Source organism: Pezoporus occidentalis, unplaced genomic scaffold, assembly GCF_034315485.1.
Source record: "Pezoporus occidentalis ecotype Australia unplaced genomic scaffold, CSIRO_AGI_Poc_V1 ctg71, whole genome shotgun sequence".
Classification (NCBI taxonomy): domain Eukaryota; kingdom Metazoa; phylum Chordata; class Aves; order Psittaciformes; family Psittacidae; genus Pezoporus; species Pezoporus occidentalis.
This window is the reverse complement of record NW_026916062.1, coordinates 1502083-1521010: the sequence shown is the minus strand read 5'-3', so window position 1 is coordinate 1521010 and position 18928 is coordinate 1502083. Positions and strand designations below refer to the sequence as shown.

At 37.4% G+C, this 18928-nt stretch overlaps 1 protein-coding gene across 4 annotated transcripts in view; it reads right to left on the bottom strand.

Moving 5' to 3' along the window:
- Window positions 1-343: 343 nt before the first annotated feature.
- Window positions 344-18928, bottom strand: part of TMEM33 (transmembrane protein 33) — a 221824-nt gene continuing 203239 nt past the window's right edge. For 2 of the 4 annotated variants that reach the window (XM_062642478.1, XM_062642477.1), the window contains exons 2-8: window positions 8659-8718; window positions 7450-7544; window positions 6832-7019; window positions 5836-5903; window positions 4934-5067; window positions 3033-3116; window positions 344-1582 (exon numbers count right to left, since the gene is read on the bottom strand). In XM_062642478.1, coding sequence (XP_062498462.1) covers window positions 1453-1582; window positions 3033-3116; window positions 4934-5067; window positions 5836-5903; window positions 6832-7019; window positions 7450-7544; window positions 8659-8715 — 756 coding nt within the window. In that variant the 5' untranslated portion in view covers window positions 8716-8718 and the 3' untranslated portion in view covers window positions 344-1452. The other 2 variants (XM_062642475.1, XM_062642476.1) reach the window with 2 other exon arrangements.

Genomic DNA, 18928 nt, shown 5'->3' with positions numbered 1-18928 from the left:
TGTCAGTACCAAGAGGTTGAGCAAAAACCAAAGAAGTCTATAAATGCATGGCTCTGATCTAACAAACTAATACAACTGGAAAGTCTGAATAATAACCACAGCAAAAACAAGATAATTCAATAGTTACAGAAAAATACTTTGCCTGTTTTCAAAACTGTTTTACATAAAACTTCTCTGAACAAGGAAGAGTAGTTAAGTACAGTGCTCTAGAAGTTTACAAAAGGCCAATGAAACCCATTTAATTTTATGCAATTAGAATACTTACATTAACTACACAAGAGTCAGCAAATGCTTTGCCCTGAATTTATGGAAAGAAGTTGTGGTCAGATTTTATTCCCCCCAACCCCACTACCTACCTTTCAGCTGCTGGATGAATGCATAATCAGCACTCAAGTTAATATTCACGTCTGTAGTCATGACACTGGCTTCAGATCAGTCATCGGATGGATTTATGCCAAGAAATCCTACACTCATTTGTTTCAGAAGCTGCCTAAACAGGTGCAATCCTTTATGCAAATTTCCCATCACAATGAGAGTCTCAGAAACTGGAATAACCATTTATATAGAGCTAGCTACAGATTAATTTTCTAAAAAGCTGACATGCTCGAATTACTGCAGTCTCACATTTGTGTAGACACAAGGACAAATCTGCAATGATTCTTCAAAAGTTACTTCGTTTACATTGATTAGTACATGTAAGAGATGGCTAAAAGTTTAAGCATTGCATCTTTGTCTGAAAAGCCTACAGGTCAGCAATTTGGCTTGGTAAAACATTTTGTTATGACAAGACAACTGCAGAGTTTTCTGTGATCAGTCTTGAGACTTCTTCCAACAACATAATGTAAGACTATGTCACAACGTAGAAACTTGGAAAAGTTCTTTCTAAGTAGTATTAATAAAAATAACCTCTCCTTCAGAAAAGGTATTAACTATGTCAGCTTCATAGATTTTAATCCTTTTTGTTAAATTCAAAGTGGGTCATAAATTTACACTGAGTACAGTAATTTAGATGAAATGGTTCTACAGATAAATTTAGGAAGCAGAAGAATACTGTCCAAAATGTACTGCATAGTTATGTATACCAACTGCTATCCACTGGAGACATCCTATAGCAGCTATAGTTCCAACTAATATAAACCTACTGAGTACAGACCTTAAAGATTTAATCAGCCTCAAACAACTGTCGATTCCTAAAAAAAACTAATTCTGTATGACTGGGCATGTTTTAGATAGGATGCAGCTACTTTTTTCACCAATTAGCAATACAGCACAGTAATTTTAAGTTTCCATTACTTGCTTTTGATATGCTAAATTTCATATTATGTCCAGAAAAGCATATACACATTTTTATACAGCCTGGAGTGAGATCAGTGTAAAACCAGGAATTTTTAATCATCAGCAGAAGTGCTAGCTGCTCATAATGTTCACAAGACACAAGTGCCTGAAATTTGGCTATGCAACAGTTGGTGCCAATCTGCTTATGAAGGAAATGCTGCTGAGGCATAGTCTTCTTACAAAAACAGGGCACGAGGGCTTCATTATTAAGTGTTCAACAACAATCCTCAGCTCGGTGAAGAGAGTCCTGAAAAATCAGATTTAAAGAGTTTTAAAATCCTACAGAATTTATCAGAAGTAAGTGTCATTTAAATCTTTAATTCACTTCTTTTCTCAACCCCAACACACACTCTAGTTAGCAAGTTCTTCAGATCAACTCAAGTGTTACTGTATCTTGCAAGAGCTTCAGAATTACTGTCCTTTAAACACTAACATTTTAATTAATTTTAGTTCATTGGCTTCCAGCTGCTTACAAAGAAACAGAAAAGTTCCACCTTCAAGGAAAAAAACCCCAGCCAACCAACCAAAAAAAAAAAAAAAAATCCAACAAAAAGCACACAAAGCACACCACCCCCTCATATTATTAAAAAAAAAAAAAAATAGGGTAATGCTTTATCAAAAAGAGTGTAAGGAGCTGGGAGGTGATTGTATGTTTGTGCTGCTTGTTGCCAAAATGCAAGAACTCTGCACTCTAAAAGCATTAGAAGTCAGACATGAGATATACAACCCACAACACCAGTTCCCCTTAAAACTACATAAATGCCAGCAGAATTTTGGGTAAACTAGCTCTATTGAAAGCTAGTTCTATTATTGTACAATTTAAATTATTTTTAGATACCGAAGTAATAAAGCACCCTTATAGATTTTTTTGTTGTTGTTAAAAAGAATACATGAACCAAGATGGAACAAATAGTTTCTTACAAAACAGCAGGGAATAGGAGGTGATGAAGTTCATGATTCTCAGACCCATCTTTGCATACCATGGCAGCAGAAAACACTTTATTGGTTACTGTAGCAAACCATTTTCTAATAGAATAGTGATCAGACCGGAAAGTATGTTCACAAAACTTTATGCTATGCAACACTTGTAATAAGAAAGATTCCAAGAAAGCACTAACTTGAGTAAATCCTCATAGAAATATATATGGTTTCAGAGTTCAAAGCAATAGTATTGGCCTGACCAACTTTCAAACAAAATCAATAAGGCTCTATTTCAAGCACAGTAAACCTGACTCATGAATTACCTTACAATTAAGGTTACTAATGAATTATGTTCATTACCTGAAGGAGGTAATGAACCTGTTTAAGATCATCCACAGTTTGGTGGTTTTTTTCCTGTCAATGTAACACAAGTTCTTAAGTTCCTGTCAATGTATAGACTAACCCTTAGATAGGCCTGCCATCTAAAAATAAGGATATCTTTCTGGTAAATGGCTGCAGAACAACTGAAAGATTTTGTTCTCCAAAGCATAGTTTTAATTACACAAGCATGTTCTGTAAGCTCCCATTCAAGGATGGGAAAAATGTTCAGTTACACAAAATAAATGGAACCCTGAACCAGCATCCAGGTGTATTCCACACTGTAATTATAGAGACTTAGTATTATGAAGTATGCATTCATTTTAGAATTAAAAATTTCTGAATGCCTAAACACTATGCAGTTAAACATGAACTTCCAAAATCAGTTTAGTGCTTACCGACAGTATGGATTTCGCCGAGAAGAGTAGCGTAATGTAAGAAATCTGTAGTAAATGAATGGCTGGAGCAGACTCCCTTGCCCACTGAAAGAGAATACAGAAGTAGAGCTTAATACTGACAAAAAAAAAAAACACAAATAAACAAAACCAACCCAAAAAAAAAAAACCAAAAAAAAAAAAAACGCAACAACAAACAAAACAGGGCTTTAGCTAGATTGAGTCACATTGGTTCAGGTTACATGTAACCGACAAGAAAAAGCACATAACCATACACTTACAAAGACAGAAACTTACATTATAGAATAAAACTGCTCAAAGAAGCAGTTTAAAAAAGTGCTGTTCTTGTATGGATTTTATATTTAAGAAGTTTTTTATATGTTTCATTTCTAGCAGTGGGCAAAGGATTACAGAAGTGTGGTGACTGTTAAGTATTAAGAAAAGCTTGCTGGTCAAGGATAGAAACTGGTGGACATAAACAGTACAGTTACAGCAACTTTTGTCAGCTCTATTCATAGTGCTTTGAATATCTGAACCATATTTGTAGTATCTTTTGCAGAACATCTCAGAACAGGCAGGAGACTATTACAGATGTACTGAGACATTAATGGCAAGCTGATACCCGACTACTTCAGCTGCACTGAAATTAGGTTTTGGTATTTCACAAAGCTGCTGTTTCATGTGACAGTGCTGTAAAATAGTAGCATACAAATCATACACAGCAAAGCACTAAAGTACCGTGAGTTTAATTTTAATGACCGAAGTTTCTTTACATAATACAGTATAAAAAGCTATGAAGTTGAACATGACAGTTCAAGTAACTAGAGCTCCTTCAAGTATGAGCAGTATCTTTAACCAGGGGGAAAAAAAAGTAACAGAAGCCAGCTACACAAGGGGAGAAAGGAAATACTGCACCTGTAGAGTATCTACAAGCAATTTACTATGTTAAACCAGTTTAAAGAACAAATTCTCACAATAGCTGCATTTAACGATTTTATGATCTTCAAATTTGGTATATGATCTTTTATAAGCTTCAGTATCTAATAGATGACCTATCAAGTAGTAATACTTCACATACTAAATTCTCCAGAGAGCGAGGGAGGGAATAAAAAAATGTGCTCCTAAAGAGAAGCTTAAAGCACTTGAAAGTTTCAGATATGGATACAAAGTGTATCTGTCAGTTAAGTGACCTTAAATGAAATTGAGTACTTCCAGGCTGAAGCATTGAAGTGTTCAGCAGACTTATCAAAAGATAAAGACAAATTACGCATTCTATCAACTTCCAAGAAGCATACTCCCCTTCCAAATATTAAAAGACAGATCATTATGCCTATATGACTTCAGAAGGATTCCAACACGCATATGCTCAAGATCCCCAAAATGAATTCAACATGCTGCAGAGCGGGTAAAACCAAATGGAATCAAAAATAGAAACAAGGTTCACTGGTCAGAAGTAACACAGGAAAGGACATAACCTACTCTTGCTTGCACACTTTTAGCAGAATTAAATACCATGCCACTTAAATTTCTAGAATCTGATAGTCAAAATTAAGACTTCACTTTTATTGAAGATCTTAATATTCCATTACACTGACTAAAATTAAACTTACCAAACAATGCAGAAGAACACAAGTTACAGGCCTGAAAAACTCTGATTTGACACAACAATGTCACCCAGGCTATGAAAGGGAATGTTTTTTTTGGTGCCGAGTTATATCAGAGTGAACACTTTTGATTTCATGATTCACCAACTTGAAAAGTCTAGGAATCAAACAACTTAAATTCAAGCTTCGGTCAGCCAGAACCATACAAATGGAGATCTGTGACCCACAGAAAACTCAACTTCAAAAAGTAATCACGTGTAGAAAGTTTCTAATCCTGAAAATATTTATGGTCATTCTTACCTGAACAGCATAAAAACTGTAGCTGGCATTAGGAAAATTTCATTGCAAGCAATGAATTTCAGAATATTCTGTTGATTAGCATTCAGTTTCTCCAAAATATTTCTCAGAAAGGGCAGGCTGCTTGAACTTCGTGCCTTTAAAGACAAAAAAAAATAATGCCAGAAAACACACAAGTTACATCTATCTACTCTAGCACAAAGAAATCAAAATACTAACAATTATAATTTACAACTCATTTCAACAGTTTAAGACTAGATCCTTTAAAGGTATTGAGATTAGTATCCCAAAGAAAACTACCATAAACTTGGAACCCCATAATTATAATTCAATTAAAAACATGAGGTGTTGCAATTCCCTCACCCACCCATTTTAGATTTAACTGCATAGAGAAGGCCACAAGCCTTGCTCTGCCCACCAGGAGGAAGTACCTATGGTAGCAAGATAGCCTAGCTAGGAACACAAGAAGCTGGGAGTTACATTAACTGCACAAAGCAGTTCATTCAGCAGAAAGGCCAACTGGCAAGTACTTTGCTTGCTATCCTCACCCTGCAGTTTGTTATTTTACTACTGAAATAGAACATTAAATTTCACAGACTATGTTTTAGCTCGAAAAGACATGTCTTAAGTTTCAACTTAACTGTTAAACTGCTTCTGCTCCCTTCAAAGAACAGCATTTGAAAAAAATAATTAGTGTCAACATATCACTGAGTTGTAACAGAAGGAGGGGGTAGGAAGGGCAACAGAAAAGATTTCTCAGATTCTCTGTGCTGAGATTCCATACTACAGTCTCACTCTAACTCCCTTAGTGTAGCTGAAGGAAACGACAGCTGCAACTCAAACCCACTTATAAACCCCAAGAATATCAGCAGTATGAATTGTATCATACATTATATCATACTTACATCAAGAACCTTCTTTGTATATGTAGCAGCATGAAGCAAAGAGAACAGCAGAACTGGAAAAATACTCACTGAAGCAAGCAATAAGGAAAATTATAGGCTGCACAAGCACTTAATTTCTCTGTCACATTATGCTAACACACAAGCCGTATCTTGATGGCCCTTCACAACAGGTTGGCTGGAATGACCTATACTGTGTTAAGACATGCATGTGTCTAATACCTATTATTTATAACTCTTCCCTTTTGCTTCTTACACCTCTTAGCTACACTTTATTAACTTCAAAACATGTGTGTATGCAAAAGTACAACATACACGAGCGCATTTCTACTGAAATGCATTCTTTCTGCATGAAAGACACAAAGGAGGTTATTACTTAAAATCTAACAAATACAAGTTGTCATAGTATTATTAAGAAATGCATTTCTTTACCAAAGAAAATGCAGTTGACAGACATCCAGATTATAGAGAGCAAGAACACAGACATTCCTCTGCCAGAGACATTAACAGTAGGACATTTTTAAGAGTGGCACAAAGAAAAATCAGTTTTTGCATATGACCTTTGACAAGTCACAGAATCCTTTTTTGCAGACCCTGTTTAATAACCTATCTGAAAAAAATACTGCTTAATAATTCCTCTCTACATAATGCACGTCCTACTTACACCGAGGAATCGTGCATAAACCCTGTACTAGTAATAAAAGATAAAGTTGCCAACTTCTCAAAGTATCACTTGAGGCTGGTCATAAAATCCACCAAATTGAAGTCTCAGGAAAAAAAAAAAAAACCTAAGTAGCCAGAGACTGCATTGCACTAGTTAGAGGTGATTAATCTGAATATGGATCAATTAACATAAGCCTCTTCCATTTTACATAGAGTATGTTCTATGAATAGCAAACACATTCTAGTTCAAACTAGTTTTTCAAATCATGGCACAAGTAATGAAGAGAATCAAGTTTAAGATGTTTAAAGACATTACCAGGATGACACAAAGGATACTTGTAACAGGGTAGGAATTCACAAAGATAAGAGAGTACAACAGGTAGTGGCAGCTGTCCTCCAGCAAAGCCTGGGCCAGAAACGCCCTGCTAAGCTGAAAATGGGGTAGCCTTTGGTGTAGTCGGAGGGCACTAGTGAGAGCATTTGCCAGCAAGGCACGCTGATAAAAGCTTGCTGCTTCATGCAACCTGCAAATCATCAGAGGAGATGTTACCATATAAACCAAGCCCCAGCTCAGAAGTCTTCCACTCTTGAGAATTGCATCACAATCGCATAATACCTGAAGTATTTCTATTATTGTATATAAGCACTGTTACCAAAATACAACTCAAAAACTGATAACATTGACTTACTGTAAGTGCCACAGGTCAAACAATTCAATATATTACTTCATCATTACACATGAAGACATCCATTTGCCACTCACTACTTTACAGCTGATCAACACATTTTCCAAACGCATCTAAAAGTGGTTTAAACCAATATAAATTCTGACAAAAAGTATCCAAGTAAGCTGAACAATAGAAATTTACCCTTACATTAAAAATAACTCTATAAAAAGGAGGTGCAGTTACTTCGTAAATTATTAATGCAATTTTATAACATTACAATACATACCCTAGAAGAGGCAGGACAAATAAAGCTGAGCAGTAAACTGTGAACAAGCGGGAAATCCACATTGCTGTATCCAACTTGTTAGCCATCAGAAATTGCTACATTAAAAGAAAAAAAAAACAACCCCACAGAAGTTGATATCCTAATATTTGCATACACTGAACATTCTTCCCTTCTGCAATAAACTGAAAGCCTGCCTCCAACTCTGAACAGAAACAAATCATAGCTTCAAGTGTTCTCTGATACTTGACTCATATGATGTTGCTAACATGAACAACAATAGGTAGTCTACCTCAGAACCACAGAGCTCCTTTATACACTACAAGCAAATATAGTAAGATCTTTTGTAGAAATAGTTCTACACAAACCACCCTCACCACACTGCCAGCTTCAAAAATGCTATTATGCAAGGTCTTTAGACCTCACCAACTTTTGCAATTATTGATTCAAGGTTCCTTTTGAAATACACTGCACACACCTATAACTAAATCCGCACAAATCTTACTGAAACAAAAAATGAAGGGGTCAGGCACAGTTGGCATAACTATGTCATAAGGAATACAGCATCATTTTGGCCTACATATTCTTGGCCTCCAAAAAGCAGAAACCTTTTAACAGTAACCCAGCATCTCTCCTGTTGTTGAGCTCTCCTTAACGACAGCCCTCTCCACTCCTGATACAGTCTCCATATCAGAAAGGCTCTAATGAAACACAGCATGCTTTTGGCTATTCGGTGCCCAAGAGTCAAAGCATCAGCTTCCCTTCACCATAACGAGCTCAAGGGGATTTTTCCGAATTTGAACCTGCTTTTGAAGACTGCTCTTGTCCTCTGCATTCCTAGGGCAGGATCAAAAATTGAAAATTAAAATTAAAATGACCAGAAATTACCCTAAGTAACCTGCAAGCGCCTTCATATCATTATCTCCTGTCCTGCTTGCACAATACAGCTACACGGAATTAGTTTTGAGAGAGACGTTTTCAAGAACGGCGGCGCAGCAACATCATGTTCTCCGCAAGTGAAAGGCTGTCCCACTGCTCGTCCAGGGCTTACTCCGATTGGCGCAGGACCCTCCCGGCACCACAAGGGGTGCCCGCGCTGCTGGAGAAGCGCCGCGGCCGGCCCAGGGCCCTCATGCCCCCCGCAAGGGTCGGGCCGGCACCACGACCCGCTCCATCCCCTCCCCAGCAAAACCCTGGCCGGGGGCTCCTTACCACAGCTCCGCCACCGGCCCCGCCCGGCATGCGTCCATTCTGCGTGGAGTCCGCCATGGCCACACCTGCGTGGAGAGAAACGCCTCAGCTAGAGCTAGAGCTGGGACCGGAGCTAAGACGACCACGGCACCGGCAGCCGCAACCACCCCCACCCCTCAAACTGCCGACCCAGCCGCCCGCAACCCACCGGCAGCGCCACCAACGCACGCTCACCGGATACCATAAGGCGTCACTTCCAGCAAGCCGCGGGGCCTGCTGGGCAATGTAGGCCCGGCTTGGAGACGTTCCCAGCAGCGCCTGCCGACGTCCCGCGGGCTGAGTGGGAGGTGGCTCGGGAGCGGTCCTGTGGAGGGCCCGGGCATGCGTCTACCGGGGCGAAGCCGCTGAGGAGGAGGCCCGACCCGGCCCTTCCTGCGGTGCTGCGCCTTGCGAGGACTGCTCCTGGGCTGGCCTCGGCACTGGGTCCTCTATTATGTGAAAGGGGAAAACAAGCGCTGTGTGCCCAGACATACATACTGCAAGTGATACTACATTAGCATGTAGCAGCTTTGACGTAAGTTTCTGAAATCGTTGGGGAATAATCATTAACACTAAAGCCAGGGAGCTTTAATCAAGTACAGATACATCAGCAACATTGTACGATGTCCGAGTTGGATAGCATGAAGCAGAAGCTTCCTGCTCACTCTGCAACATGTAACATAGGCTATTTACAAGGTCTGGAAAAGGGTCAATTCATATAATAATTCAATTATAGAATTATATAATGGTTTGGGTTGGAAGGGAACTTAAAGCTCATCTAGTTCCAACCCCCTTCCATGGGCAGGGACACCTCACGCTAGACCATGTTGCCCAAGGCTCTGTCCAACCTGGCCTTGAACGCTACCAGAAATGGGGCATCCACAACTCCTGCGGGCAACCTGTTCCAGTGGTCACCACCCTCACAGTAAAGACCTTCTTCTCAGTATCTAATTTAAATCTACCTTCATCTAGTTTAAAGCCCTTCTGGTATGCAGCCTTTTCTGATCCTTGTCTTAATACTGATTTTTTTGTTTTAATGACCTGTGCCAGATAGCTACGTGAGCATGTTTTCGTTCTGAGGTGGAAGTCTTTAAATCTAGTATAACTTGGCTGAAGTGGTATCGAAGTAAAAGAAAACAGACTGTGGGCCTCAAGACTGAGATCTTAGACTTTTAGCTCTTGTAGCTTCATGTGGTTTGTACACAGGGGTTTCTCTCAAGGACGTGCAGCAGATTCCCCCTTCTGGCAGCAAGGGTTCCAGGATAGCAAGCCATCTGCTCCAGTTCCTAATAATTCCCAGATAACTTCAGCTACTCTGGAGCAGCAAAAAAGACAGTTTTATGACCAAAGATGTTGGAATCAACATCCACAATCACCCTCATTTCTGGCTTGTAGTGATTAAACGTGAAGATTGGTGGGAAGAGAGTCGGGAAGACATGGGGAGAGTGACTGTGTAATGAAGTATGTTGAAGGGGAGGGAGCAAAAGAAGAGTGAGCTGAAAGGGATTGTAATAGCATAACAATTACACGTAAATTAAGCCTTTCAGCGAGTTAACGCTTTTGAAATTGAAGATGCAGAAACTGCTTTTCCAATTCCTTTCCCAGCCACTCATCACTCACTAAAGTGGCTGCAAAGTAGGTGTAAGAACTACCCGCTGTTTTGGGACCATTTTTTCTACAGGCTGAGGAGACTCAAGTAAAAAGCTCTACAGAATTGGGACTCTCTGTGTGTCTGCTGCGTGTTATCAAATGTGCAATAAAACTGACAAAACATTTATGCTAAACAAAAATTAAGGCTTTGCATATATATATATATATATAATTTACTTTGTAATTTAAGTTTAATCATTACCAGATTATTTTATTATAAAAATAAAATATTAATATGTCCACAAGATTTATCTAGATGCAACTGAAATGCGTAAATACACATTAAAGACCAGATGTTTGAGACTGCCAAACTGGAATGTCACAAGCGGAAAAAATTGATCAATCTTCAAGATTATGTATTTTTAAACAGACCTAAGTTGGCAAATCCATGTCTTTATCAGGAATGCTCATTCATTTCTTAACATTTGTAATTAAGGAAGGACTGAATACATACACATGCAATGCATTGATTTCTAGAGTCTGGTTTGCTGTCTGTCAGTCATAACATTTAAGTTTGTATTTCCTTTTAGCAAAATTGTCTTTCACGTATTTCCCTTAATTTCATTTAAATAGAATGCTTTATGCCCCAAAAGTTAATGGTTTAAAAGGTGCTTACTTTAGAAAAGTTAATACAGAACATCATACTTGGTCCTTTGCAGCCATAAAGTCCCCTTTGGTTTATATCAATTTTTCCTTTCCAGACTTTTCCCTTCACCTTTTTTCTTCATCTGTTGTCAATTTTTGTTCGATATAGTCTCTTCTATTGAGCAGTTCAGACCACGCTACTGTTCACTTTAACTTTAGAGAAGACGTTAAATTATATCTTAAGAAATCAAGTGTCAGCTATTAGCTTCTCCCTTTCCCAATTCTCCTCTGCTATAATATTGCTGATTGAGCAGAGAGAAGGAGCAGAAATTGATTCCCGTGTTATTAATAATTTGGTTTCCAACAGTCGTAAGGGGATTCTTCTGGACCATCAAGGCACCAGTTTGCTTTCATAGATGACTGATAGTTCAGATGTTTAGAAGAATATCAGTGTAATTGCTGAGGACTTATGTACCTCATTAGCAACGTAGTCCCATTTCTCCTTTTTGGCAGTCCAACAAGATCAGCACAAACATATCTGAAACTGTAACTAACACATCTCTGTTTCCCCCCCCGGAAATTTAATAAGGCTATCAGAGAATTATTGGCAGTAACAATATTGGGATCAGTTCTCTCTTAATTTAAAAAATGATGAATGCAAAGGGATATATTTTGACCTTTTGGGCCCAAATGTATACACCTACTTCCACCTGTACTAGTACAACCCGCTTTGAAGTTTTAGGGGGAAAAAAAAAACAAAACAACCCAAACATAAAACACCTTAGTATGTCTGTAAAAAAATTAACCTGTTTTAGAAATATAGGAAACGATATAGACAATGCTTTCAGTTTTTTAGCTCTGTCTGAGATTCTCCAGACACAGTGCAAGTTTACTAATGCTCACAACATCACTATTAGTTAGACGTACAAAGAAGGTTTTGGGTAAAAAAAAGGTTAGTAATTTGATTGTAGGCACACAAGCAGTACTGTAGCTGGGCTGGAAATGGAATCCACAACTCCAGAGTCCCCACTGCTGCTTTCCTTCTTATTCACTATGTGTTTTCAGATGAAATCATATGCAAAACTTCGTATGTAATTTGAAGCCAGTTTTACTATCTGAAAAAGAAGGAGGCTTTTATGGTGTTTCAGACTAATTACTGAAAACATCATTACAGACGCTATGAAAATATTTTATAAACAACAATTATTATTAAACAAATCTTGACAGCCAAAATAAGTATTTTCTAGGACCAGTATTTTGCATTATGGGTTGTTTTAAATTTGAACTTTTTTTTGTCTTTTTAATAGCATCACCATGAGAAGCATGAAACCTTTTGTAGTGTCTGGTGGCCTCACTTCTCAATCATTTTAAGAGAAGCTGATGTAATATTGTTTAGGTGGTGTTCACCACCTTGCAGCATGGAGCACTTGAGGTTTAGATAATGATATATCTATTTTGTCTTTCTTGATTTGAAAGAAGATACTGTTGCTAACATCTTTATACAGTTTTCATTTATTTCGAATAAAAAAGAGAACATTCCTCCAAGGTCGATAGTATTGCAGTTCCTCAGAGCCAAACTAGCTCCATTATTTGTATCAGTAGTGTATAACGCAAAGCTAAAATAAGTTTTTATGCAAAGTTTAATGAACAATTTGGCTCTTGTTTGTGGTTATCTCAAGCTGGCTGTCCAAATCTCAAGAAACAATAAAGGACATCGGGTCAATGCCCATTACATTTTTCAGAAAAAGAAACAGAAGTCTTCTGTCTCTCCCTACCAGATTTTTTTGTGTGTATGTGATTTTTGCTCAATGGTGTGTAGCAATATCAAACATGGTCTTCTTTCTTTGCCCTCACAGCTGGAATTTCCATTTACTCAATCTTCCTGGAAGGATTACCCCTTTTAATCACTGAGTGCCTGCCAAAACAGTGAAAAAAAAAAAAACTACAACCTTTTAGAGAATGTGCAAAATAGGAAGATATTCCTTGCAGTTGCTTTTTGTGTCAGCATTTTCGTAACTTTCAGCAGTTTGGTCTATCTCTGTGTTATTAAGACACAGAAGCCACAAGTGTAAGCTTAAGATGATAAAAAGAACTATGATAAATTTATACATATCTTTTTAAAGATTGGTGGTATGGCACAAGGCTTGGCATATGTTTGAATCAGAGAGCAGCCTTACCAATGTATTTTATTTGCAATGTCCAAGCCACTGAGGACATTAAAAATTTTGGAAACACAAGAATGGAAAGAAATATGGACAAATATTCTTTTAATGAATGGAAAGAAATATGGGCAAGTGTTCTTTTAACAAATGCAAGAAAGGTCAGAAAGATTTTAGAATTCTGCAGCAAGAGACCATATCCACAAATGGAGGAACTTAGTGAATTATAAAACTTTCAACTACCTGTACTGCCTTATTAGAAATACTGCAGCAAGAAAGATTGATAAGCATCCTCTTGCAAGCTTGAAGAAGTATCTGACAGTGTATGGATCAATACTGAACACTCTACTGAGCTTGTTGGTAAAAGGCTCATTTTCTCTTATAATTGCAGGCTATAGTGAGGTTATAAAAAGAGGACAAGAGTCAAAATCCCAAAGGTGTGAGCTTTCCCAAGGAGAAGTTCAGTGTGCGATGCAGAGAATGTTAGCCGTATGTATGTATAGAAGCGTGCAAAGAAATATTCCCTTTCTGAAACACTGCCTGTTTCACATGAACTGAGCAAAAAACACAGTTTGGCAAGGGTAACACTTGACATGGTACTGCACTAATTACTGGAGACTAATAACTTTGTAATTTCTGGTCCAGTCTTTTTCAGCAGAATTATTCATGAACAGGGTTACATTGCTGGCACTCATTCAGCATAACAGCTGTTTGCAGATAAATAATTAGGAGTGCAGGCTGAATGAAAATGAACCACCAAGAAATTTCCTGCTTTTATTGGAAGGTGACACAAGCCAAAGGCTTCCTCTGATGTAAGAGTACCAGGCACAATGTGGGGAATTCCACCTCGTTCACATACAAAACCTTTCTCACAACTACAGCAAAGTGTGAGCGGCACATATTTTGTTCTCTGCGCCTCTGAAGTTGCCTCTAGTTTCAGCCACAAGCATCTTTAGATGTTTGTTCATGTCTGTCAGTATTGTCTGCACTCTTAAGATCGTTACAAAAGTACTTAGACAGTAAATATTTTACACGTATATATAGAAATCCTTATTAAAATTAGAGGAGGCTTCAGAGAGAAGCTTTGATTTTGGGCAGTTTTTACACAAACCAGTAGGTCTTCGTAACCATGGTAGGTTCCAGTGGTCTCATTTATTACATTACATGTATTATTGTTGATCTTTTACCACATACCTCAGGTGCTGAATTTTCAAAAGGGCTTTATAGTACAATAAACTCTGAAATCAGTAACTTTCTGTATTCTTTGTGTAGTCCCGTACAGAAGTTCAGTCACAGAAAACTGAATGGATGATTACATGTTAGGGATATGTGGAAATATTTTTAACTTTTGATATTTGATATTAAGTTGTTTAAATACAGTGGACTGACATGTCTTCTGTAGACATTTTATTGCTTTTTTTTTTTTTTGAGGTATATTTACTTGGTGTTTATTCATTCACATCATATCCAAATCCAAAAATAGGAGGGAAATGTTCCAAGGTTTCCAGTTAGGTAATTAATCCCTCTATTTCTTATTTTATTCTGAATAATTTCATTAGACTAATCTACATTTATAATAATTTCAAAAAAAAGTATATGCATATTTTATCCAACTAGGTTTTGTGGCCACTGATAATCAATAAAAGCTTAGAACTTAGAAAAGATAAAGAATACATGAAAAGACAATCAGGTTAATTAGATTTGTCCTTCCTAACAGTCATAGGTAAAGTCCATCCATTTAAATCTGATCTAATCATGTGCTGAAGTGGCGTGAAATTCAATGAAATCAAGCTGACCGTATCCTGGAAAATGTTCTTACTGAGATATAAAAATCCTCAAGGATACCAATTAGTCTACTGGTAAGTCAAGGATAAGTTTCTCACTCAGTCATAATGCTTCCGATTTATATATTGACCACAATGACTGGTAATGGAAGTGTATCCTTTGAGGCTCATAACTTCTTATTGAATTCAACCTTCCATGTTATGACTTTTGCAGAAAAGAGCTATCTTACATTTCTTCTTTGTCAGTCTTTGGTTGCTTATATATAGCCACTAGTAATTACTTTATTAGGAAGGTAAAATACAGGGGAGTTAGGGTTCAAGGGAAATATCTGACATTATAGAAAAGAACTTGTAAGCAGTCTAGAGTTGGTCACAAGTAAAATGAAGAGTTAAATGAGAGCAAGATTATTGACATGGATGACAGCTTCTTAAATATAATGGTAAATGGTGCATCAGTCAATGGCATGGGAAGAGAAGCACAGGGAATTCAGGGCATGTCTGTAGAAAACTGTCTTCACTTCTTCACTGAGGTTTAATGTGACTTTTGGTGAGTTGTACCATTTATTCTGGATGATAGGAATTTTTACGAGTTACACATTTTTGAAAACTAAACAAATGTCCTTGATTTAATTTTCCTAATCAAAGATAAAATAGAGATTAAAAAAAATCTTTGTCGTAAATATTACCTTACAGTTTGTCCAAGACCAGTATGAAACGTTCTTGACTGGCACCTTTGTTTTAATCTTCATGGATGACAGTAGGGAGAAGGTCTTTATTAAAAGCCTTCAGATATTAAAAAGTCTGACAAACTTTCATGTGATTCCTTCAGAATCATTTGCATAAAAAACAATGTGCAGGTGTAAAATTTAAAGTACTTCTGACACAAGCCAGAAAAAAGTTCTGGAAGTTCACCTAATACAAGAAAATTCAGTGACTTTGTGGGTGATTGATATCCTAGGAAAGATGCTTACAGAAAAGGGAACACAGCCAGTGCTCAGTATAATTCCTCTAATAGCACACTAGGGAGGCAGAAGCTATGAGAAGATGTCCTCAGCAGGTATAGTTGGATTGAGTAAGGTAGGAAAGATATGATGATGTTTGGCCACTGTCATTCATGTCAGGGATTTTAAGCAGCATTCTAGCATTAAGACCTGCAGGGTGGAAAACTAAAATAGGAAAAATTAAAAGGGAAGGGTGTAATTTGCACACTACTATTAGCAAAGTAGAAAAAAAAAAAAAAAAAAAACAACAGAAAAATTGAGATATTAAAATAGACAAAAGAACATCAACTGGGAGAAAGTTGGAGTGTAAGAAGAACAGTGTAGCAGGTAGTGGGCTTAGAGTCAGGAATGTGTTTGAGAAATGGAAGATGGACAGTAAGAAATGAGAGAATAATTTCCATGCAGCAGTGTATTGTTCAGAGGTAGTGGAATCAGCATCCTTGGGGGTTTTCAAGTCTCAGCTATGCTCATTCTTCAAGGGAGAGGCTAGACCATGTGGCCCCTGAGATCCCTTCCAATCATTATCTGTATGATCTGTGAAAAGTGAGTGTCTTAAGCAGCAAAAAATGAAGAAACTGAAACAACTAGTGATAGGTGTGACATCCACCATTGTCAGGATAACAAATACATGATGGAATAGAAGGCATGGTTGTTATAGGGTACTGAAGGATAAGGCTTTTAAGGATTCATAGAAATTAAAGTGATGAGTAACAGTGAAGTTAATAACAGAATAAATGTTCTCAGGAATTTCATCATTATGAAAAATGTTGGTTTCTCAGATACAGATGAGAGAAGTCAGGTTATTTGTAACCATACAGTGCAGCTATTTTGAAGCGTTATAGCTCACTTCCTCATCAATACTGCATCAACAAGCTGAGCTGCTACATCAATCTTGGGTTTGGAAATAATAAAAATATTGTACGATACCCATTTCTTGAAAATAACCCTGGACTGAGCAATTGCAAGTTGATATGGTTTAAAAAAAAATTAAAGAGTAAACAGAAGATATTTGTCTAAGCTTTTTATATTTTCCAAGAATATCCATCAATAAAGTAAATGTTTAATGAGGTTATCTGCACAGATGAATTTAAGTGAAGGTGAAATAAGAAAATAAAAATTATATATGCTATAGCAGGATGTCTCTAATTCCATCCTTAGTCTCTTAAAAATGCCAGGAGGAAAATAATCTCAGTTTTAGGAAGTTTAGGCTGCTGGAGGAGAAGACAGAGAGGTTGCTACTGTTGCCACCACTGCCACATAGATCTGCATTGATACATGCTGGAGAAATAAATAGATGCTATTTCTTAATGTAACATTCAATTCAAAATAAAATAATTAATTTGTAAATCAGGTGAAAGTCAGTATCTGTTTATGAAAGGTATCAAATTGAGTTGGTTTTCTATAAAAAGGAAATGTTGATTTTAGCCATCTCACCAGTTAAACAAATGGCATGGTGCTACATGGCACTGCTTTTGGAAATGGAGAAGGGTGATAGAGGTAAGTAAGAAACTGGCTCTGGCAAAGATGACAGATTGAAAGGGAAAGACTGGTGGGTACTTACTAATGTAGGTCCTTAAAGATAAATTGCAAGACTGTTCTTGTTCATTAAGCTCATGACTGCATTATGGCATAGGTATTAGTATGGAGATAGGGTTATCTGCAGTGTTGCAAAGATCGGAGGCATCTTCAAGAAATATAGATTGCTTTATCATGCAGGATAAATCTGGATGGCTTTAAGGGCTTGAGAAATAGAAACAAGATCAAATTCAGTAGTACTAAATGCAAAATCAGAACCATTTGGTCTCAAGAAAACTGCTAATGCAAAGAAGCAACATCTAGCATTAACCTAGGTGGAGCTGGAGTTACCAGTCTGCCAAAGCATGAATAGGAGAGCTGTAAGAATGATAGGTAATGTGAAGGATAAACGTGATCCTCTGGGCAATAAGAAGAAATAGGGAAATATTATTGTGATTGTATGTGGCACAAATGAAACCTCATCTAGAACACACTATATGGTTCTGGCAACAGAAGTTCAAGAATAAGGAACTGAGACAGAAGTATGGAGAGTTGTATTCTTCAGGGGAATAGCTGATTTTGAGAGAAAATAAAAGATGCTCTGTGTTTGTTAGGTAACAACAGGACAGGCATGCAATTAGTTAAGTCGAAGTTGATAAATGCTATTCATGTATTTAGGGTAGAAAGAAGAAGCAGGCTCCCAACCAGGCAATCAGAATCTGCAACAGCCTTTCAGTGAGCACAGTGGAATTAAAACATCTAAATATTCTTAAAATGCAGTTTAGTAAGTTTATGCAGCTTGACAACACTGATGGTTCCTCATGGGATGTTAAAGAAAAATTCTCTTTGAATCATCCTTAAAGAGTTTCAGTTAAGTTTATCCATTTGTTGGGAAGCATGAAACAGCATCAGACATGATTGTTTTGGTTTAAAGGAGACTGTGAGGATATCCACAAAATGAAGAAGTTTTCAGTGGTTACTGTTTACTGCATCCCTTGAATCTGTGGCTATTTTAATTTTTATCTGAAAAAAAATCTGATAGTGCTGATACATTAAAATTCCAAATAATTATAATTTTTTTAGAGAAAAAATGTTTCTCCATCATAAGTTTTTATTCAAACAGTTGGAAAATAAATTCTTGTGTGCTTTTTTTTTTTTAATAATCTCAAAGCAAAAGTGTGCTCTGCAGTTTCTGAGGGAAAACCTTTTTGTGAGACATCTGGAAAAAAGCCTCTCTGAGGTTCTGTGACTAAAATGAGATGCCATAGTCAGATGGGTAAAATTTCCCTAAAACCTTGCCCCCACTTTGGAGCTGGAAACGAAAGCCTCTTGGAAATGTTTACAATACAAATCATCAGGCAGAAGAAAAGTCTGTCAGTGCTGTCTCCCAGCACCAGGTAAAATCTTGGCAGTCATCTGAATTTCCAAACACCTGTTTCTCCAACTTCATTGAATCTTTTCAAAGGTAATGTCCCAGTCTTTGTCCTCCTTTTTGGACTTATTTTGGGCACCACCCAAGCCAAGCAAGCTAGAACTTTGTTCACCAGCTGTGATCCCA